The sequence below is a fragment of the Xenia sp. Carnegie-2017 genome, unplaced genomic scaffold, assembly GCF_021976095.1.
Source record: "Xenia sp. Carnegie-2017 unplaced genomic scaffold, XeniaSp_v1 HiC_scaffold_14, whole genome shotgun sequence".
In the NCBI taxonomy this organism is placed as follows: domain Eukaryota; kingdom Metazoa; phylum Cnidaria; class Anthozoa; order Malacalcyonacea; family Xeniidae; genus Xenia; species Xenia sp. Carnegie-2017.
This window is the reverse complement of record NW_025813447.1, coordinates 10,086,134-10,109,978: the sequence shown is the minus strand read 5'-3', so window position 1 is coordinate 10,109,978 and position 23,845 is coordinate 10,086,134. Positions and strand designations below refer to the sequence as shown.

General features: G+C 34.2%; 2 protein-coding genes and 3 long non-coding RNA genes across 6 annotated transcripts in view; 3 read left to right on the top strand and 2 right to left on the bottom strand.

Moving 5' to 3' along the window:
• LOC124435608 overlaps positions 1-21,883 on the bottom strand; it is a 32,090-nt gene extending 10,207 nt beyond the window's left edge. Inside the window, exon 1 of the long non-coding RNA XR_006945084.1 lies at positions 21,671-21,883. This is a non-coding gene — a long non-coding RNA (uncharacterized LOC124435608). The remainder of the gene's footprint in view (positions 1-21,670) is intronic.
• The window catches only part of LOC124435558, a 59,708-nt gene that overhangs the window by 6,198 nt on the left and 29,665 nt on the right, over positions 1-23,845 (top strand). The window lies entirely within an intron of this gene.
• On the bottom strand, positions 258-6,929 carry LOC124435592. The gene is made up of 3 exons (XR_006945065.1): positions 6,885-6,929; positions 748-803; positions 258-667 (listed from the first exon to the last, which is right to left on the bottom strand). It is a non-coding gene; the product is annotated as an uncharacterized LOC124435592 (long non-coding RNA).
• Positions 2,051-22,427, top strand: LOC124435593. 2 transcript variants are annotated; one of them, XR_006945067.1, is made up of 3 exons: positions 2,051-2,136; positions 2,296-2,399; positions 22,410-22,427. It is a non-coding gene; the product is annotated as an uncharacterized LOC124435593 (long non-coding RNA). The 2 variants fall into 2 exon arrangements; XR_006945066.1 differs by lacking the exon at positions 22,410-22,427 and adding an exon at positions 7,628-7,642.
• On the top strand, positions 11,732-18,630 carry LOC124435559. Its single transcript, XM_046985560.1, has 5 exons — positions 11,732-11,826; positions 17,401-17,502; positions 17,570-17,872; positions 17,947-18,249; positions 18,396-18,630. The coding sequence occupies exons 1-5, from the start codon at positions 11,823-11,825 to the stop codon at positions 18,620-18,622; spliced, it is 939 nt and encodes a 312-aa protein (XP_046841516.1). The 5' UTR covers positions 11,732-11,822; the 3' UTR covers positions 18,623-18,630.

Below are 23,845 nucleotides of genomic sequence, written 5' to 3'. Positions count from 1 at the left end.
CCCCAGCTTTTCCCCAAATCTTCTAGGAGAAAGTCACATACCGTAGAGTCTCGAAATAATAAGCTGCCCGGGCTATTTCAATTTTAAAAAGGTGGCTAATTTAATGGTACGGTTACTTTCAGTGGAAGGATATTTCGAGACTCTAAGATATTTGAATTTTCAGACCCCCCCCATTCTTACTTAGAGCTTCCGACGGCGGTGAAAACAAGAAATGGCTGAACATTGTGTTGTGCGACAAGATGAATGACGTACAATTGTTTTCAGCAGAAACTGTGATCGTAATATTTTAATAATTGGATAATATTCTAAAAGCTGTATAACATTTGCATTAATTTCTGCCAAATCAACATTTATACTAGATATTTTTAATTAAATTAAATTTTCTTTATTGATATTAAACTGGAATTCATGATTATTAGTGAATGTGATGAAAGTTGACGTGTTTTGCGAGCAGTAAAATGGGCAAGTTTTGTTGTTGCATCTTCTAGCAACTTTTTGCTCATCTTGCTCATCTTGCTCATCTTGTGGGCATCCACTGAAGAAGGTTTTTAAAAGCCTTTTTTCCTCGTAAACCAGAATATTAAGACCAAAGGAATGATCAAGTCAGTTTGCAGATCATCAATTCAAGAGCTTTCCTTTTCAGTGATAAGTTTATGGATTAGGCTGACTATTATAACAAAGAACGTCCAATTAGATTAGAAAAGTAAATTTAGTAAAGTCAAAAGAACCAGTTGAAACTTTGGTTACCTTCCATGCACGAGAATGTGTTTATATAACCGCGTTTTCTTTTCTTTGATTGTGGACTAAATCAAGCATGAATAGACTACTTTAAGTACAAAGAGTAAATAGATAAAATCTTGGATAATAACTGAACCAAATGCAATAATGACCAAATCAATTAAGTGTTATAGGGAACAAACAACTTTTTATTTGCAAAGGTAGTGGCAAGAAAATCGTTATTTTTGTAGATAAAACGTTTGTTACTTGCACCGCAATTAACGTAGCCGATATTCCGTCTTATGTCCAGCGTATCAGTGACGTGCGTCACGAAGCCAGAGTAGGGCCCTGGTACCAATGGGAAAATACTGGCCCTTCTTAAAAAATATTAGCTATTGCGCAACAGAAAATTATTTCATAAGAATCATAACTATCTTCTCCTTTCTCTTTTGAGTTATAAATATCATATTTTCCTTCATAAATTATTTAATTATATGTTTAAAAGATAGTTATATTGAGTTTCATTGAAGTTGATTTAAATTTTATATAAATGGTTGGTCATTAAATAAATAGATCAGTAGCTAAATCATTGCTAATTTTATACTGATTACCAAAGAATAACACGTGCAAAATGTTAATATGGCGGACGATTTTTAAATTCTTTGCAATTCAAAAATAAAGCAAAGGAATGGACCGTTTTCGCCCTCAACGAATTAATAAATGACACACAAGAATGACGCCGATTCATCAAACAAATTTAACTTTGTTGCATTTTTAAAACGTTGTATAAAACGTCAATCAAACTCACTTGACCTGTCTCGCATTGAAGGTCACAAAAGTCGTTTAACTGTCTCAATTCTGAAGAGCTAGACAGTATTTTGACTGAATTGATTAGTGATAAATGACTTAGAAATGTATCTATAATTTGCCAATCACAACAATTGATAACCACAAGCAAGTTAAGAATTATTAATTATGTCGCGTATTATTCATTATTTGCATGTGTTATAGTAATCAATAAATCTTTCGTTGCTTCTTAAATGAATAGTGTACTGTATAGTAAGCTGAAGTTTTTATATTGCGGGAGATTATATTTTAGGAATGAAAAAAAAAAATAGTGAAAAGCACTTTCTAGCCAAAGGACATTGCGATGCCGTTAACGATGTAAAATTTTCTCCGGACGGTCATTATTTAGTGAGCGCTTCCCACGACACAACAATTAGAATATGGCAGACAGAGACTGGCGCATGTGCAATGATACTAGACGACTCTGTAGGGGCTGTCACGAAACTGTGTTACTCACCTCTAGAATTTCATATGATGAGTTTATCAGGTCCAGGAAACTTTGTGAGTGTGTGGAACACAACATCTTATGTGGTAGAGAAGGTCTTGGAAGCTGACAATGGTAGAGAGATTCAGGTATATATCCTGCAATAAACACGTAAATTACTACTTCTGTAATGTTGATATTTAATGCCGAGAAAAATGGTGGAGTCTAAACGCAAAATTCAAAGTTTTTGTTTACGTGTTTCATATGCGAAAAAACAGATGACAAATTTAGTGAACTTTATTTTACAGAACATAGCTATAACACCAGACGGAATGGTAATTATTGGGCTGTCCGAAGACAACAAAATCACACTTTGGGCTACGATGACAGATAATTGTGTGCCTAAACGAAGGTTTGTAAAAATGAAAGGATTTATTGAGGTTTTGAGGCAGTCGTTCCGACATTCAATGAAAAAGACATGATCGCAAAACTGACGTTTTTGAAGAACTGATCAACCAGTGCAGTAAGAATACGAGTTAAGCAAAAAAGCATTTAGAAGACTTTAATTGATTATAATATACGAGTATTGTAACTGGATTTCAGAGAAATTACATCGGGATTTCCAGTAGTAGTAGTTTCGTCTGGTAAAACCTCCATGTGTGTCTCATCAAGCCAGCTTGCGAAGTTATCATCTGCTTTGTGCACTGTTGCGTAGCCGCCTTCAATGCGTGTGAACGGACATTGCAGGATGATATGGTCCATATTCTGGTTGGTGGCGTTACATGATGGGCAAGTTGGCGAGTCTTTGTAGCCCCATCGGTATAGGTTGTTAGCTGTTCTGCCCTGTTTCGATCTTATTCGGTTACAAGTGCTCCGTTGTTTACGAGTTAGCTTCTTGAAACCAGGAAGAGGGACATTTGTGGGATCTTTAATTAGATCAGCACCCCTTGGTTTATTTTCGTACCATTGTTCCTTCCATGTATTGTTGAGGTCAAACGATTCAATCTTGGAGTTATAAAAGGTTTTCGTGATTTAAGTCTCGAAGTAGTTGGGGCAGACTGGATAATAGTTTTTAGTGGAGTGTCAATTAGTGTATTTTTAATGCGATGATGTTGTTTCTGTGTTGCTTCCTGTCTGCGTATGTTAGGTGGAGCTATAGCACTCATTACAGGTAGCCAAGAGGTTGGGGTTGATTTTAATGTTCCGGAAATTGTTCGCATTGTGTCATTTAGCAATACATCTAGCTTATTGACGTGTTTAGAGCGAGACCAAACTGGAGCACAATATTCTGCAACACTGTATGATAGGGCAAGAGATGATGTCCTAAGTACCGTTGGAGTGGCGCCCCACGATGTTCCTGCCAGTTTTTTAATTATGCCATTTCGTTTTCGCAGTTTTGTGGCAGTGTTTTCAATGTGCTATTTGTATGTTAGCGAGCGATCTAAAGTCACACCCAGGTATTTTGGAGATGAGTCATATGGTAATTTGGAGTTGCCTACACGTATTGCAAGTTGTAGATTTGCCTTGTGATTGTCCAAGTGGAAGAGGGTGCTTACAGTTTTTGTTGTGTTCATATTTAGGTACCACTTGTTGAAAAAGATTTGTAGTTTTGTTGTATCATGGCTGAGGGTTTCTTGAATTTGTTTAATATCGCTAGATTGGTGTGATAGTACGAAGTCATCAGCGTAGCCAAGTTTGAGAGAGGTGGTCTGTGGTAAGTCACTGATATAGATGTTGAACAAAGTTGGTGCTAGAACTGAACCTTGGGGAACACCGTTTTTTATAGTTCTCTTTTTGCTTATTTTGTCACCCAAACATACATGATAAATTCTTGATCCAGACATTTTATTCAAAAGCTTTAGTGTTTTCTTACAAGGGATACATTTGGCTACCTTATACATCAAACCGTTGTGCCATACCGTGTCGTAAGCCGCAGATAGATCAATAAATACAGCTCCAGTTTTCTGTTTTCTTTCATATCCCATTTCGATGTATGTCGTTAAGGCCAGAACTTGTTCAGTGGCATCTCTACCTGGTCGAAAGCCTGCTTGTTCTATCGGGATATAGGGGTCGAGTTAGGGTGCTATTCTGGTCAGTAGTATTCTCTCTAGAAGTTTAAAAAACAACACAACAGAGAAATTGGGCGATAACTTGATGGATCGTTTGAGGGTTTTCCAGGTTTGAGGATGGCAAGTATTTTAGCTTCTCTCCAAGTCTGTGGGTATTCTGATTCGTCAATAACATCCGAGAGAGATAATGCAAGCCAGTTGATCGCCTTGTGGACTAAATGTTTGATCATGTCTGGATAGATACCATCTATTCGGCTGCCTTGCCAGCTTTCATTTGTTTAATTGCAGTGTCAACTTCTTGCTTACTAACTGGCATTGAAGAAAAGCTGTCATCCGGGCTTGATTTTTATAAGCGTTGGTATTCATGTCTGATTTCTTTTTCGAATTTATGGATTGGTTTATGGGTGCTACGCTGTTTTATTTGTTTTGCGATATCTTCAACGTTAATCGGTGCCTCCTGTGTTGTTTGCGGGCGTTTATCAGGGTCAAGTTTTTCAAGAGGTTCCATGCCCTTCTGCTTGAGTGGCAGAAGTCCGTGTTTTCTACTGTTTCCTGCCATTTCTTGCAACGTCCTTTTTGTAGAGATTTTAGGAGTTCCTCAGCTATGCTTTGGTCCTGTGTTTCTTCATATCTTTTAAGAAGAGTTTGACTTTCTTCTGTGCAGCAAGGGATGTAAGTAGATCGCTGGCCTCTTGGAATAAATTTTCTGGCACTACGTAGAATGAGTTTGGTGAAGCGGGGGATGTTTTCCTGTATGGGTTGTATTCTTGGGCATGTTCTCTCTATGGACTTAGTGAAATCACTCCAGTTTGCTTTTTGGAAATTCCATCTAGGTTTAGGGAGAGATGGTGTGATGGGAATATTTAGACCTATTGTGATAAGAAGAGGTCTGTGTTGGCTTTTAGGGAATGAACCGAGGACTTGACGAGAGGAATAGAGTGGTATGTCATTGTTATCCTTGGATACGAATGTTAGGTCAGTAGAGTATTCTCTTTGCCATCTTGCAGAGAAGAAAGTGCCCTTTTCTCGCGGATCAAACAATAGATGCATATTATTTTGTGATGTCCATGTGCTGATGTCTTCACCAGCTGTATTGTTCATTCTGTAACCCCAGTCTGAATGATGACTGTTGAAATCACCTGTGATAACTGTAGAGTGACTGATGTGTGTTAGAGGTGCTGATGGCCAGTTCTCATTTGGTGGTTTATAGATGTTAATTAGAGTAGTTCCGCCATAGTGGACAATAGTACCATGGACATTATTTTCAGTTAAAGCAGATTGTATCACTGAGGTTAATTGGGAATGTTTTGAAAAAACCATTGTGCCATATTTTTCATGGAAGATGGCGTCAACAAGCGAGTAATTTGTGATAGTGTATCTCGATGATGGACTATTCTCTACAATATGGGTCTCTTGTAGAAAGAAAATATCAACTTTGTTATCATGAAGAAGTTTTGATAAGTATTCACATTTGGCCATAGACAATCCTTCGACATTTAAGGAGAGTAAGTTCACTGTTGGGCCAATATTGAGATGGGAGCCAGCTTGGCTCAATGAGCGGACCTTTTTATCATGGGCGACGTCCGAGCCAGTATGGTTTTCTGTATTTGGATTATTCATGAGTTTGGAGGTGTGGTTCCGAGAGTTCGACATCGAAGTTCGGAGACCGGGTTTGGATCATTCTTAGTTTTCCTTCAGTGAAGTACTTAAGCCCCTGCACGACGGCAACGTGATGATCCAGGCGCAGGGGGGGATTTCCAGTGCAGTAAGAATACGAGTTAAGCAAAAAAGCACTTAGAAGACTTTAATTGATTATTATATGGCAAGTGTCACTTCCGGAAACATGGCGCGCTTTGTTTGGCTCAGAAACATTTTTGCCAGTTCATTATTTTCCCGTAATCGACCATGGTCCGAAACGCGTAATTTTACTGTCAAATGTAAAGAAACTTCGTAATGCAGAGCAAAACGCAAAATAAACGAAACCAAAAACTACTTACGAATGTGATTCGAAGGAAAAACACTTGGAAACCAGTTAAACTATCCAGACGATACAATTTGAAACGATTAATTTTTTATGGACGAAAACTAGAAAAGTGAAAGCCAACCCGTAAAAACAGCAAGGACGTGAAAGAAAGCAAGCTTTGTTTCAGGTGAAATAATGCCATCTAATAATCTTTTTAATAACCTCACTCAGTCTTTACTGAGAAATATCAGATCTTTGTCTTTTTCTACAAACCTCGCCCTACGGGCTCGGTCTGTACAAGAAGACATCAGTCCGATATTTCTCCGTAAAGACCTCAAGTTCGGTTATTAAGGGCTTAATATTGTAACTGGATTTTAGGGAAATTACATCGGATTTCGGGGTGACTATGGTTGAATTCGAGGGAGCTAGTTAAGTAGCAGAATTTTGGGCTCATACAATTATCTTTAAGTACTCGCACGCCCTATATAAATCTCACCTTGTCTTTAAGCAAAGGAAACAGTTGGCGTTACCCAAAGAATATGCAAACAATGGCAGCAAATATATTAGATAATCACAGCGAATATATAAATGACTCTGTTCAGTATAGAGTCACTCATTATTCAAAAATATGAAGACTATAGACTAAAAAACAGACAATAAGTAAAAGAAAAACCTCAAAGCGCAGCAACAGCTGTGATATATACTCAATACACACTTATCCTCGTATTAAACATTTTAATGTCAGTACACTTTCACGATACTTGAAATTTATCTTTATATTCGGTACTTTCTTTAAGTTACAGCATTCTTTAGTAACCTCTTCTACAAAACGCTTTCGAAGCCTCGGTAAAAGTACTTTACTTACACGTTTGTAATTGAAAACAGCAGCGTGCTTCTCTGTCCCATCCTCGTCATTATTGAAACTCAAAATGAAGCATTCGACTGCGTGGCGTAAACTTTAATTATTGTACTCATAGATTACCAATTGGCGAATTATCAAAGTGCAATGTATCTCTTAATTCTCAAGTGAAGGTAGTTATTGTTTAGCAATGCTAGAGAGCATGAACACTTCTGCTTTATACAATACATATGCATAAAGAATTGTTAATAAGTTCAATAGACTTACTAATATGAAATTCATTAGTATTATTCTATTGAAATGCTGTCACTGTTTGCTTATTGGTGGGTTGCAACCATTCTCCTGAGAGTAAGAGAACAATCGAATGCTGGCCATGTTGGATGAAATTTGCATTGTAAATAAGGAAAATCCTTTGTTAAAATCATCGAACATGGCGACTATGACGTAGCTTGCAACCCAAGAATTGCTTTGATTACCCTACGTTTTAACTTTCCTTCACTTTTGATGAATTTGAGAAATGCACTCCTATATATAGAGAGCATGAAAAAATACTGAAAAGTGTATTGGTGAGTAAAGGCAGTTATTTTTAAAAATAATTTTAGTATCGAGTAGGATTTTCTGCATGCTGTTGTTAAGACGACTTGATCCTTTCTTACATCGCAAAATAAAGTTACTAAACTTATCAATATTAATATTAAAGAATGCAAAAGTCGACCCCACCTCAGAAATGTATTTTATTTCACATACAGAACAACTCCTCACATGAAAGGTGTTTTGACAATTGCTCTGCATGACGATGGCAATGAATGGTGCATCGCAACCGCTGATAGAGATGGAGTCATTAATATTTGGAATTAAACGTTTGGAAATAAGATATTTCGTTCAAGCAACAATATCTGGAATGAAACCATGAAACATCTAGGAGTGAAAAATAATCTCGGAATAAGATTATGAACATGCTTAACTTTATGAAGGCTAAAAATCACTAAAGGCCGCTTCTTAGGATAGACATATAGTAATTGATGTAACTTTAATATGCATGGTATAATTTGACCTTTCAAGTATAGTTTTATTTGTTATATACATTATAAATTGAAAGAAACAAAACTTATTAAAATATTTATTTCGAATACAACAAAAATGAATAAACAAAAGTAAAAGAACAATCCAATCAATTAAAACTTACCTGTTTTAACACTGATAAGTGACTCTCGAACATTCGTCGTAACTCAATATTTTGCACAACAGGATCTGCGCATGCGCAGGGAAATTTTGTGCCGTGCTATTTCTAAACTACTGGGACTACGGCGATGATCTTTAGCTCATGTGAAAGCTGTCGACGAGCCCTTTCGAATGAGCTATTGAAAATCGCCGTAACTCAATATTTTGCGAGATAGGATCTGCGCACGCGCGAAAGTAGTTTCGCATGCGCAGTGCTATCTAAAACTGAGCTACGGCGATCACATTTAGCTCATCTGAAAGCTCGACGACGCCCTTTCGAGTGAGCTATTGAAAATCGCCGTAACTTAGCAAGATCATCAATGCGCGAGCATTTTTTGCGCAGTCTAAAACTAAGAGTAAAGTGATAGGCCATCAGCAGAGATGATGAGTCAGCACGGGCGACGAGTTAGTAATATAAGTAATTAACAATTTAACAGTTGCACGTAGCACATATCGTCATGGAGCAAGAAATGACACTCAACTGTTATTGGTTAGTTTCAGTACATTTAATCGCAAATAGCAATGTACTACAAATTATGTAACAACAACGTAAAATTCAGTAAGAGTGAAAAATTCTCTGATAAAATGTCTGCAAAAATTTCATACGTTTCCTCCTCGCTATATGATGAAGTATAATTGTAGAAATTGGAAAACTCAAAAGCCTTCTCGTGGCTTAGCAGCTTAGCTCTAAATTTAAAACGGCTGAAGTTGAAGACGAAACGTCGACAGTAGTCACCCTTACCATTACTTTCGCGATGGCCGTGTTGAAAAATCATAGCTACGTCTGTCATGCTTATTATAAAAAGCTGACGTCAGTCAGAGTTAAGTTGACTCTGAAGATGAGTATCGCTAAGGTTGTCGAAACGTTAGTCAACATCAATACCAACAGTCGTCCTCAGGACTTTACTAACCTGGATGATCTTCATCCACATAACATGTTAAAATAATCCCGGGGTTAAACCATTCACTTTATTACTGTTTTGTGTTAGTGACCTGTCATTTTTTTGGTGAAACTTGCCGACATTGTGAAAATATTAGCCTGTTAAGACCAATACATACGTCGAAGACACGCGATATCAATGACCATCGCACACGTGATGACAAACATTGCCTACAGCTGTGAATCAAGGAATATATTTGGATAAATCGATTCTAAAAGAAGCGTTAAGTGATTTCTAGGCAGCCGATGATGTATAAACAATTGACAAGCTTGAAATCGTCAGCTTGCAACGTACCACTTATGTCACAGGTCATAAAATTGCCGTGTTTTTCCTAACTATTTTTAATTGCATTATTGCCTCCGTGGAGAATATTAATTACGTACGCACTCTCCAAAAACTCGTTTCATGTACTACTTAAATAAATATTACAGCATCAATATTGTTGCCAACGAAGTGCCAGGTGGGAATGGATTCTCAATATAAATATTAGAGCCAACAAATAATTTTAAACATAGACATAAACAATTTGGTTTTATGAAATTTATTAAAAGAGTGACGTTTCGTCTTTACCCAAGACATCTAGTTAGTCTGAAGACACCTAATTGGTCAAGACACATTTTACTCAAGACACCTAATTAGTCTGAAGATGTCTTGAGTAAAAACGAAACGTCACTCTTTTAATAAATTTCATAAAACCAAATTGTTTATGACTATGTTTAAAATTATTTGTTGGGCTCTAATATTTATATTGAGAATTACAGCATCAACTAATTTCGTTGATAGCGACGACTTTGTCAAATGACATCAATTTTAATTCTTGTGTTTTGATGGATATATATTTCTTTAATGCAAGACTTTTTGTCTTATTTAGATGTCCTTGAAAACATCAAATATACGTGGGTAGTATACATTATGCGCATGGCATTTGACAAAAAATCAAGGCAACTATTTAGAATGCGCATTATATACGTAATATAAAAGTCAAGTGTTACATTTCCGTAACAAAGTCGAAAGAAACAGCAAAAAATTTATCAAACAATTTATTTAGAAATATAACTAATAAGAAATGAGGAAAAGTAGAAGAACAATCCAATAAGTTAACACTTATCAATTCCACCTGTAATAAGTGACTTTATGTTTAACACACTTGATGTTTGTACATTCGATGAATTTTTCACAAGAGATTAATTTAACACATTTTATGTTAACACATTGCGTAATTGGGTGAAAATCTCTACGTGCTTGACATTAAATTTTTAAGATGTATTTTACCTACAACATCGATGAAATTAAATTGACATTAAAACTTCAAATCTAAACATTTATGCACCGAACGACCTCGATTGACTGTAGTACTTTGAGAACATAGAGATGTTAGCAATAGAAAATTACTTCCTCAATCTGAAAGCAAACTAACACATTCTTTAATAACAATTTTATTCTACATCATATATTTCTATGTTCCAGAAAAAAACCACTTCGTACTAATCATTTTGTATTATATTATTCTATTTGTTAGGTACTTTTCCGGCAGAGGGGAAGCGCGCGCCGCCGCTTCGCCCATCACTTTAAATCCACCCCCGTCACATTACCCCAAATTGCAACTAAAAATTAATTTAGTTTCAGGTATCATTGACTGAGGAATTACTCCAAAGCTAGTTAAAGATTTAAGTAAAATGTTTTAAGCCTCGATTGTTTGCATGGAGAATTCTTCAAACTTATTGGCAAAACATCAAGCTAAATCGCTTTCATTTAACAATCACATTTTCGATATTGTGGATGAAAAATTCTAGTTTTTAGTTCACAGTCACGTTACTAAGCAAAACATAATTCGAAACTGACCACAATAATAAAACCACAATGCGAAACCGAACTGTTATGATAAATAATTACATGCACATAAGCAACCATTTTCATTGTTTAGTTAACGTCACAATACTAACTAAAACGTGACTAAAGATAACCTCAATTAACTTGCCTAGCGCATATCATGTATGATAATGTATGATATAATGTTGTACACCAAACATATGTACTCCAAGATTTTAACATAATTATCGAATCCACTGAAAAACAGATTAGTAGCTACATCTTAAAATAATGTATGATTACAACAAAACGAACCGTCTTTTAAAAGACTATTTAGAGCTAATGGTCAATTTTACTTGACTTGCCACGGCATTTTCACATGATTACAAGTTAAGGGTTTTAAAATAAAATAAAGATATTTGCACAAACAGATTTCTTTATATAGACACAATGCCTTTCACCATAGTAATAACACCAGGTACTATACACCACTAACCACTATACCACCAAACTCTATTTAAAAAACAAAAATGTAACAAATTACATGAACATACTGTGAATGAAGCTTGAGTGAATAATATATTTCTGTAATGAAAAAAATCAGGTAGCCACACATGTTTTACGAAAAGATTTTATGTTTTGGACTGAATGCTTTCAAAAACATTTTTCTGAAACAACATGAAAATTTCCGTCGAAACTGACTTGCGGTTAGCACATAAAAACACATCATCCTTATTCTGACAGCGCATTTCGGAGGCAAGGAAGAACTTTCACTCCTTTCGAACAAACTGGAAGATTCCAGGTAGCAAAAAAGTAGGGCAAATAAATACACCGACGCTTGGAGATTCATTCATACTTTGTACTCGGCTGCACATACAAGAACAGCTGAAGACTGTCAAAAAATAGCAAACCAAAGAAAATCGAAATTATTGTGAGAAATCGTTCGCTCGCTCATATTGGAAAAAGAAAAGCAATGGGTGAGTCAAAACTACAGTTGTTGTAAAATTATCGGCAGTTTATATATTGGTAAATGTAATGATTTCTTCAGCGAATACTTTTTTAAAACAATAAAAATGGAGCACATGAATTTAAAATCTTACAAAAAACAAAATTATCTCACAGTAGGGCGGAGCTCTGATCTCATGCAATACTGAATGATAATTAATTTGCAGTAACTCTAACATAAGCCAATATACGTCATAAGAACTAATCAAGTTAGCTTGCTAATAATAAAAACAGTGACGGACCGGGGTACGTCAAAAAATAAATTACTGCAGCTCCTATTACAATATATTTAAAAGTTTACAAACATTTTAGATGCAAGTGCATTGGTAAACTTATATGCATTAGAAATTCCGAACCAATAATGTTTTTGAACGTATTTTTCGAATATAAAATAGAATTGAGCTATATAACTTTATTTTGCCGAACGCTGAGTCCGCTTATGATTTAAAAACAAATTTTGTCGGTAAAAAAGTATTTGGAACTTCAACATACATAGACGTTTTCCGCCGTGCAAACAAGGATGACGTTATTACAAAAACTCTCTATACAAAGAGATATTGAAACAATGACGCAAAAAACGTCATTTGCAGTAATGAGTGCGTGACTAACAATGTACGTATTGTATAAAAATATCTATTTTACAAAGTGTTATAGTTAAATTTGCGAGTGTAAAGTGAACGGACTGAAAAAAAACAAAAGGTAATCATTATTTAGTCTTAAATATTTCATCTAGTTCTCTCGTGGTTACTTAGAAGTCATTCGTGTCTCTAAATAACATAACTCTACACACCATAAGAAAAGCATTGTAAGATTTAATAAAACATTTTTTAATAAGTATAAAGTTTTTGATGGCAGGCTTTAATAGGGTTGTCTATAATAAAGTATTTTATTGAACATTAATATGTTAAGAATTTCAACAGTTCGTTTCTGTGATGTTGTAGTGATTTATGCGTATTTCAAAGGAAACCCCACCTATGTTAGTCAACGGTTTCTTTTTGTTTAATCAATGTTTTGGTAAGATAGATAGGGGATTAATAACCAGGACAAGCAGACAATTTTAAGTAAAATAAAATAAAACAAATTCCGAAAACAGACATCTCGTTTTCTTAATAATCAAAATGATACAAGAGTTATAGACAACAGATTGTGTAATATTTTGTCTTTATTCCAAAGACATCATCAGACTAATAGGGGATTGATAAAAAGTCTTTATTTTCAATGATTAATATTACTTACACATTTACACAATATCTCATCAGATAAGTAAATACGAAAGTATACATACACATAACAATACAAAATTTGCATCTACAGCAAAAGATTATCTCGGGAAGATATAACGACAAATTTGTCTTGGTTTAGGGTAAAATTTAACGACTCTACTAAAATACTTGTCTGTTTAGCCCGCTTGCCTTTGTGAGTACAAATTCGAGCAAAAACTTTGGCAAGATATAGCATATGACATTTAACGCGCATAGGTGTAGTTAGAGCATGAGTCAGTACAGATAATTTCGTCATCGCCTGTTTAAACGTACTTCGCATACAATTGTAATTACTGTAATTTCATCAGCGATACCTTCCAACTGATTTGATACATTCCAACTGATTCGATACATTCCAACTGAATTGTACATTCCAGTTGATTTCATACATTTCAACTGATTTCATACATTCGGATTCCAACTGATTTTATACAATACGAATGATTAACAACACCACCTATTCATAAATAGTTGTAGTTGTTGTAATTCAGGTGATACTTACTAGTATCAAATTTGATCATTTATCGTACAAGAATTCGAAAGTAAAGATGAACTGCCATCGCCGATAATCGTTCACGTGTAAATTTCTTATGTTGTAAATGTTGTAAAAGTTGGACAAGTTCAACTTCTTGAACAGCTCTCGATTTGTCTGCTATTAAATTACAACAATTACAACAATGACAACGCGCGTTTACTTATAGTTGTAATTGCTGCAAACGTTCATCACCGATCGAATTACAACAATTACAATTATATGTGAACCAGGCTTTATGGTAAAGTTGGTACTGACAGACAAAAACGTTTTCCTGCAGTTTCTTTTAAATCATGCACTCTTTATGACATTATCAATTAAGGAAGTTAGCAAATTTTTATTCTTTTAGCAGCTCAAGAGATAATTGTTTAATTGTATACATGTGTTAAGAGTATCTTTATATAAGTCAAGTTTGAATTAATATCTACGATAACATAGCTAGATTTCTATTTTCAAGTTCTTATGTATCGAATGTAGTGTGGAATGTCTGAGACTGTTACAGTAGCATTCCGATCGTTCACACGAAATCTTGGACGAAAACATTCAAAATTTAAAATATTTTACGAGTAAAGCTAAACTATCTTTTCAAAGCATTTCTATAATGCCAGAGACAAATTTAGCTCCTAATATGGTTTGAATTACTGAATGGGAATACCATAGACGCTCACGAAACACAAAGCAACCAATATTTGTCCTTATAATAACCCAGCATGACAGCAGTCGTGGGCGAATATATTTTCATTGTCTGTAATATACAGGTCAATGCATATCAAAGACATGCTGCAATAAATAACTAAAATAAGCAATGATATCGAAACATTAAAAAGGGAAAACCCATCGAGTATTTATGTGTAGATCTGATTAGTTACATAGAAAACTTTATTTTAGTAAAATACAAAACTTCTTCTGACAGCAAGCGGTCAAAAGGAGACTTTTGACAGCAAGCGGTTAAAAGGAGACTACTCAGTCTATTCTTCGGCAAACGACAAAATGAATATCAAATGCTTATGAACAGACATGAAAACCAGGCCGTATGCACAAGCTTAACCACATAGTGGTAAATAATATCTTACGGTGCCCGACAGTGATTGTTTAATATTATACACGATTTATATATGAGTAAAAATATCCTGCAGTCTCAGTTTGCTTTCGGTCTCAAAAAAATCCCTTAAACTACGAAAGAGAGTTGTGCAAGAAGTTAATATTTTTAACCGCTGCATACAAACAGAAACAATCGCTTTAACAATGGAAAAATATGAAGATGTATAACCGGAATATTATTTGTGTAATAATGGCCACCGGCGTACATCGATGTTATAATAACTAATTATCATATTACAAAACGATGCTAATATGTAGTATTTGATTGTATATATTGAATAAGTTGTAAATAAATCAACACTGAACAACTGACAGAGCAAGACCCAAAAGATAGCATGAAAGAATTAACGACATTGATTTCAACTTTTGGGTCTTGTTTATAACCGGTTAACCGCATCAAGTCCTTCACAGCTATGTAGGTATTTTGGTGTTTGGTCACTGTAAAAACAATATCCATTAGGAAACCAACAATGATATCGTGTTAAAAAACTTACAGAGCATGACCATGCAACTCTTGAGATGGCCGCTAGGCTACCGCTTAACAGTTAATAGATTGTCACTTTGTCGTTTGCAAAAGCTCAAATGCTTTGCTTTGCTGTCTTTTTTCTTAATTTAAGAAAATATTTTAATTCTTGCTTTGATTAGCGTATTTGTCGTGGTGATTGACAATTGAGTAGTTCTTCAAAGAACAGTTGAACACCAAAATGAGGATATTACATAAAATTAAAATGACACGATGCATTTCGGCAAACTGCACCATAATTTTATAACTATCTTCATTTCAGTTTTCTACAGTTCTTAAGAACTACTTAAATTGTCGTTCACCATGACAAATACGTTAATCACAGCAATATTAAAGTTCGTGACCACAATAAAGTCTTTGTTTTATAAAAAAATGTAATTTCCCTAAAACGTCATTGGAACTCATGCAATTGCCTCAATTCAAATCTGACTTTGCAATAATGTGCAGTCACTTAAAACTCTTCCCATACAGGCTATATACACAGTAATAGATTTCTTAAATGTGATTTCCCTACAACATCATTGGAATTGAAGTGCGTGAAAGCTGACTTTGCAATAATTTGAGAGCAATGAGCTGCCTGAATTACTTATTACTTATTTCCAAAACAGACGAGTTGTTTTTTATAGTAACTAACTAATTTGCAATTCTATATAGCTATCAAATAATTTTATGTTCTCGAACAAGTCATGGAGTTCATTTTTGAACAAAGAATGCACTATTGTCAAAAAAATACATATCCAATCGTATTTAGCTGTAGTAATGAAAAAATGATATAAATGTAGCTTTAAAATTTTGTAACATGCAAATAGTTAAATGGATATATAGCCACCGTAGCACACCATAATCCATGACAAACAAAATTATCAAAATCTACAACAAGCGCTACAATGCGTGTTTGCTCTTCCTATTTTAAAAATATAGCCACGTAAACAATTTGACACATCTTTGTTGCCCGGCTATATAAAACAATCAAAAGAAAAATTTACCCGGAATTTGCCAGCAGCAAATCAACAATTACATCTCAATTAAATAGCTATGTAACTTGGCATTTCGACAATTCATTATATCTGTAAATTCTTCCCATTTCATATTACTCACAAAACATGATAAATTGATAATTCAGTAATGTTTACGTCAAAATATAATGTGCCGACGTAGGATCGTTTAATTGAGAGACATGATTAACAGTGTAAATATTTACTTTTAAGCAAGTTGAGAGGATAGGCCAGCCTGACCATAGTGCAGAATATGAGAGAATAATGAGAGAATAATTATGCTATGGGCCCACGCTTTCAGATTCTTCTTTATGATTTGAATTTTACAGTAACTTAATTAAGTGAAGCAAACAATGGTTTAAGAGTAAGAAATCTTAACATTTCAAGTGCCAGTTTATAAATTAATAACGACATAAATACTTCAATATAAAACTGGTTGATTACAGAGATTTGATGAGTCATCTTCAATGGTTCAGGGATGAATAAACATTGATTGTATAGTAAATAAACAATTAAATGAGAGTACCTACATAATGATTACATATGAATGACATTCCGTTCAAATATATTCATAGTACTTATCAAAATATAGGATGTCTTTGAAGACTAATTTCCATCTCAATTGTGGTTAAAATCTTAAATTTTTGAGGTTTATAAAACCATGCTATTGAAATTAGAGAGTATAAAAGACTTTTCAGAACTCATCATTTAAAAAGCGAAGCTAAGTTGTGAATTATAAGAGAGACAATACACCTGACATTGTACAAGATATCTTTGAGAAATCAGCTTGTAAAACAGAAGAAATGGGTGAGCAATGCATGTTTATTAATGATGGAGTAAATGCATAAATTTAGTCTTCAAGAAAATTATTTAATGAATTTCTTATAAATAAGACAGTTAAAGATACTTTCATTAAAGTTGACAAATTTGTTTGATGACATAATTCTAAGATTAATGAATTTATTTTAATAATAATATAATTGAGTGATTTACTTAAACACAATACACCATAACCCAACATCCCTTGTATTTTTTCACGATAAAATAAATGCTTCATAAAATGAGCAGTTCACGTGTGTAATAATTAGCATTAAATAATGAATTTTCTGAAAAGCAATCTTTGTCTTCTTTAGGTGTCTTTAACAACTTTATATATACATGCATAATATGCATGGTGTTCATGAGCAATTATGTGCATTGTAAAACAGACAACGAGACTACTAACAATAAACCAGGTACAAAAACAAATAATGATTTGAATCATGATGAAAATAAGTTAACGTTAATATTCATTTTCTATAGTTTCAGTCCTCAAAGAAGAAGTTGTCTCAATCTATAATGAAAACTTCACTGACATTCCCAAGGATAGAGAGCCATATTATGTTAAAGTTCAACGATGTATCATCGATAAAGATAAAATTCCTGAATGTGCATTATGTTGGCCCCAATCTATGACATTGACAGAAGTCGAGATTGTCGTTCCTGACTTAAAAAATTACACAAAATTTTACAAATATATTGTATATAATCACACTTCTTGTTACCTGAAAGAGAAAGTGCCGGCTGTGAACTTTAATTTACACAAGAATCTACCTTCAAACGAAATTAAGGACTTCTGTATTTAATTGAAATTTAAACTGAGATCTAAATTTGAAACGCTTTTCCTTTTGTGTTTACAGTTAACGAAACAGAATTTACAACAAAAGTAAAATACAATCCACCAAACGTGAGAACATGTAATGACTATTGCAAGCATCCACAACCTCGTTTTCATCTGCACAGTGAATATATAGAGGTTCTTTTACATTATCTCTTTATCCCATTAAATCAATGCTTGCCTGGTTGCAAAGCAATTGAGACAATGAAGATTGTCAAAACAGAAACCCTCGATGGTTCATTCCCGATTGAAGTCATTAAAGAACATACATCTTGCAGTCTCTGGATCAAAAAAGTCCATAAAAGTAGCATACGCAGTGATCCAGGTAAGGAATTTTCAATCATGATTGAAAAATTTAACCAAAAAGCGTACTGTGTGTAATTAGATGTGCACAACTTTTGAGAAAAATTGCAAAATAATCATGTTTTACGATTTGCTTCATGATCTTATTTCCATAAAATTTCTCTACAGAAAGTCGACCCCAGGTGCTAAATAAAGGGTTATTTGTTTACATCACATCACCTAAATTGATGTTAGTTGCCTTCATTCTCTCGACTGTCCTCATCTCAATACTCATTCTGGACTGTAATCTGTGTCATCGTAAGAAAGGAATAATGTATTCGATAAAGAGTTGTGGAAAGAATGAAGAGTGTAAAGACTGCGTAAGAAGACAGCAGACTATGATAGAAATGGTTTAAGTATCAGTAGTTTTGTGTCACATTTCTGCTAAAAGGAAGACATGAATGAATAAAGCATCTGAAACCAGGCCCATCGGAAGCTGTGGGGTTTGGGCAGGCTGCAACCCCTTTCAGTAATTTTCAAAATTGTTGTGAAAATTTAACAAGCCCCAGCTTTTCCCAAATCTTCTAGGAGAAAGTCACATACCGTAGAGTCTCGAAATAATAAGCTGCCCGGCTATTTCAATTTTAAAAGGTGGCTAATTTAATGGTGCGGTTACTTTCAGTGGAAGGATATTTCGAGACTCTAAGATATTTGAATTTTCAGACCCCCCCCATTCTTACTTAGAGCTTCCGACGGCGGTGAAAACAAGAAATGACTAAACATTGTGTTGTGCGACAAGATGAATGACGTACAACTCATGACACTCCACGCAACGCTATTAAAGTGTATGAATTGTTTTCAGCAGAAACTGTGATCGTAATATTCTAATAATTGGATAATATTGTAAAAGCTGTATAACATTTGCACTAATTTCAGCCAAATCAACATTTATACTATATATTTTTAATTAACTTAAATTTTCTTTATTGATATTAAACTGGAATTCATGATTATTAGTGAATGTGATGAAAGTTGACGTGTTTGAGAGCAGTAAAATGGGCAAGTTTTGTTGTTGCATATTCTAGCAACTTTTGCTCATCTTGTGGGCATCCACTGAAGAAGGTTTTAAAAGCCTTTTTCCTCGTAAACCAGAATATAAGACCAAAGGAATGATCAAGTCAGTTGGCAGATCATCATTTCAAGAGCTTTCCTTTTCAGTGATAAGTTTATGGATTAGGCTGACTATTATAACAAAGAACGTCCAATTAGATTAGAAAAGTAAATTTAGTAAAGTCAAAAGAACCAGTTGAAACTTTGGTTACCTTTCATGCACGAGAATGTGTTTATATAACCGCGTTTTCTTTTCTTTGATTGTGGACTAACTCAAGCATGAATAGACTACTTTAAGTACAAAGAGTAAATAGATAAAATCTTGGATAATAACTGAACCAAATGCAATAATGACCAAATCAATTCAAGTGTTTTAGGTAACAAGCAACTTTTTATTTGCAAAGGTAGTTGCAACAAAATTGTTATTTTGTTGATAAAGCGTTTGCTATTTTCACCGCAATTAACGTAGCCGATATTCCGTCTTATGTCCAGCGTATCAGTGGCGTGCGTCACGAAGCCAGAGTAGGGCCCTGGGACCAATGGGAAAATACTGGCCCTTCTTAAAAAATATTAGCTATTGCGCAACAGAAAATTATTTCATAAGAATCATAACTATCTTCTCCTTTCTCTTTTGAGTTATAAATATCATATTTTCCTTCATAAATTATTTAATTATATGTTTAAAAGATAGTTATATTGAGTTTCATTGAAGTTGATTTAAATTTTATATAAATGGTTGGTCATTAAATAAATAGATCAGTAGCTAAATCATTGCTAATTTTATGCTGATTACCAAAGAATAACACGTGCAAAATGTTAATATGGCGGACGATTTTAAATTCTTTCCAATTCAAAAATAAAGCAAAGGAATGACCGTTTCGCCCTCAACGAATTAATAAATGACACACAAGAATGACGCCGAATCATCAAACAAATTTAACTTTGTTGCATTTTTAAAACGTTGTATAAAACGTCAAACTCACTTGACCTGTCTCGCATTGAAGGTGAAAAGTCGTTTAACTGTCTCAATTCAGAGATTTTCTGAAGAGCTAGACAGTATTTTGACTAAATTGATCAGTGACAAATGACTTAGGAATGTATCTTAATTTGCCAATCACAACAAATGATAACCACAAGCAAGTTAAGAATTATTAATTATGTCGCGTATTATTCATTATTTGCATGTGTTATAGTAATCAATAAACCTTTCGTTGCTTTTTAAATTGATAATAAGCTGAAGTTTTATATTGCAGGAGATTATATTTTAGGAATGAAAAAATAGTGAAAAGCACTTTCTAGCCAAAGTGAATTAAAAAAATTAATGCTTGTTTTAATGCAAATTGCCACCACTAAAACGTTACAATCAGGAACAACTGAATACATGAGTATCCTCTCCTTCCCTCCCAATTTACTGTTCTGTAGACGGTCCTGCTTTCACGTATTAAACTTGGTATCCAAGGATAGTGCAAAGTGTTAAAATATGCTCTCATATTCTTCCTGTAATTAGCAAATAATTAAGTCAAGTGTAACGAAGGAAAAACACTTGGAAAACAGTTAAACCATCCAAACGATACAATTTGAAACGATTAATTTTTTAAAGACGAAAACTAGAAAAGTGAAAGCCAACCCGTAAAAACAACAAAGACGAGAAAGAAGGCAAGCTTTGTTTCAGGTGAAATAAGGCCATGTAATAATCTTTTGAATAACGTCGCTTTCTCGGTCTTTACTGAGAAATATCAGACCGTTGTCTTTTTCTACAAAACTTGCCCTACGGGCTCGGTCTGTACAAGAAGACATCAGTCCGATATTTCTCCGAAAAGACCTCGCGCTCAGCTATTAATGACTTAGTATTGTAACTGGATTTCAGGGAAATTACATCGGGATTTCGGGGTGACTATGGTTGAATTCGAGGGAGCTAGTTAAGTAGCAGAATTTTGGGCTCATACAATTATCTTTAAGTACTCGCACTCCCTATATAAATCTAACCTTATTTTGAAGCAAAAGAAACAGTTAGGGTTACCCAGATAATATGCAAACAATGCAGCAAATATATTAGATAATCACAGCGAATATATAAATGACTCTGTTCAGTATAGAGTCACTCATTATTCAAAAATATGAAGACTATAGACTAAAAAACAGTCGATATGTAAAAGAAAAATCTCAAAACGCAGCAACAGCTGTGATATATACTCAATACACACTTATCATCGTATCAAACATTTAAATGTCAGTACACTTTCACGATACTTAAAATTTATCTTTATATTCGGTACCTTCTTTAAGTTACAGCATTCTTTATTAACCTCTTCTACAAAACGCTTTCAAAGCCTCGGTAAAAGTACATTACCTACACGTTTGTAATTGAAAGCAGCAGCGTGCTTCTGTGTCCCATCCTCGTCATTATTGAAACCCAAAATGAAGCATTCGACTGCATGGCGTAAACTTCAATTATTGTACTCACAGATTACCAATTGGCGAATTATCAAAGTCATTGTATCTCTTAATTCTCAAGTGAAGGTAGTTATTGTTTAGCAATGCTAGAGAGCATGAACACTTCTGCTTTATACAATACATATGCATAAAAATTGTTAATGAGTTCAATAGAGTTATTAATATGAAATTCAGCAGTATTATTCTATTGAAATGCTGTCACTGTTTGCTTATTGGTGGGTTGCAACCATCCTCCTGAGAGTAAGAGAACAATGGAATGCTGGCGATGTTGGATGAAATTTGCATTGTAAATAAGGAAAATCCTTTGTTAAAATCATCCAACATGGCGACTATGACGTAGCTTGCAACCCAAGAATTGCGTTGATTACCCTACGTTTTACTTTCCTTCACTTTTGATGAATTTGAGACATGCACTCCTATATATAGAGAGAGCATGAAAAAATACTGAAAAGTGTATTGGTGAGTAAAGGCAGTAATTTTTAAAAATAATTTTAGTATCGAGTAGGATTTTCTGCATGCTGTTGTTAATACGACTTGATCCTTTCTTACATCGCAAAAAAGTTACTAAACTTATCAATATTAATATTAAAGAATGCAAAAGTCGACCTACCTCAGAAATGTATTTTATTTCACATACAGAACAACTCCTCACATAAAGGTGTTACGACAATTGCTCTGCATGACGATGGCAATGAATGGTGCATCGCAACCGCTGATAGAGATGGAGTCATTAATATTTGGAATTAAACGTTTGGAAATAAGATATTTCGTTCAAACAACAAAATCTGAAATGAAACCATGAAACATCTAGGAGTGGAAAATAATCTCGAATAACATTATGAACATGCTTAACTTTATGAAGGCTAAAAATCACTAATGGCTGCTTCTTAGCATACACATATAGTAATTGATGTAACTCTAATATGCATGGCATAATTTGACCTTTCAAGTATAGTTTTATTTGTTGCGTTGTAACGTTACATAAATTGAAAGAAATAGGAAAAAGTTATTAAAATATTTATTTCGAATACAACAAAAACGAATGAAGAAAAGTAGAAGAACAATCCAATCAATTAAAACTTACCTGTTTCAACACTGATAAGTGACTCTCAAACATTCGTCGTAACTTCAATATTTTACGAGATAGGATCTGCACGTGCGCGAAAGTATTTCTACACTCTTCCTGAGTACCCCGAGAAAGGCCTATCGCAAATGATCTCGGGGTCTGACGTGCGGAAGCTTTTTACGTATTTGCATCCCCATGTAGGATAGCGAGGGGCTGAAATCTCCACCGAAACGTTAACATGCAGCGTTCTAGTGCCTTTTGCTTAAGAAAGTATCGGAAAGCATGGACTGAATACGGGGTTTTTTCTTTTGAATTTTATATTTGGTTTATTTCATAAAAAAACTAGAACATTCAAGGATACTGCAAAGGTTCAGAATACTTCTGCCTCTTTGACTTAGAATTTAAAGCAACTCTAAGCATGTTTATACGTTTTTTACATGTTACCTTTTACAATGTAACTTTCTCATGACTCTCGTGACGAGCGAGAGCCTCCTCTTAAATATAACTTTCTCATCATGAATAAAAGCATCCATGGGCTTCATGAAAAAAAGGGATTATCTACTTTTTTATAATAGATTTTACAAAGATAACTTTAACAAGCCAAGCAATTTGTATCGTCTAAATTGAACCTCGCTTTCAACCCTTATGTTATAAAATTTTGATTTATTTTGGATAGTAAATTTCTTTTTACCTTACAATATTTTCATGATTCAATCTAGAAAGGAACTTCTCTTCTCGAGCAATTTTGCGACTTAACAGAACACTTGTCTGATTCAAATAAATTCTTTTGATCGCATAGAGATGGCCGTCCAATTTATTATGTACCTAAGCGTATATAAAGCATTTTCAAATAACGTACAAAATTTCTTTCACATGACCAAATTACCGTCTATTTAAACGATGCATGTAATAAAAAGTTACCTTCACAACTGAAGCAAACCCTCCTGTCATTAACATCCCAAATGTTATGCAGCACAAATGTAACTTTGACGACAAACTGCATAGACCA

What these genes read in the sequence shown, in the direction of transcription:
- LOC124435559 (XM_046985560.1), top strand. An exon ending in GACTACTAACAATAAACCAG is followed by an intron (nt 17,503 to 17,569) that starts GTACAAAAACAA and finishes CATTTTCTATAG; the next exon opens with TTTCAGTCCTCAAAGAAGAA. An exon ending in TAGCATACGCAGTGATCCAG is followed by an intron (nt 18,250 to 18,395) that starts GTAAGGAATTTT and finishes ATTTCTCTACAG; the next exon opens with AAAGTCGACCCCAGGTGCTA.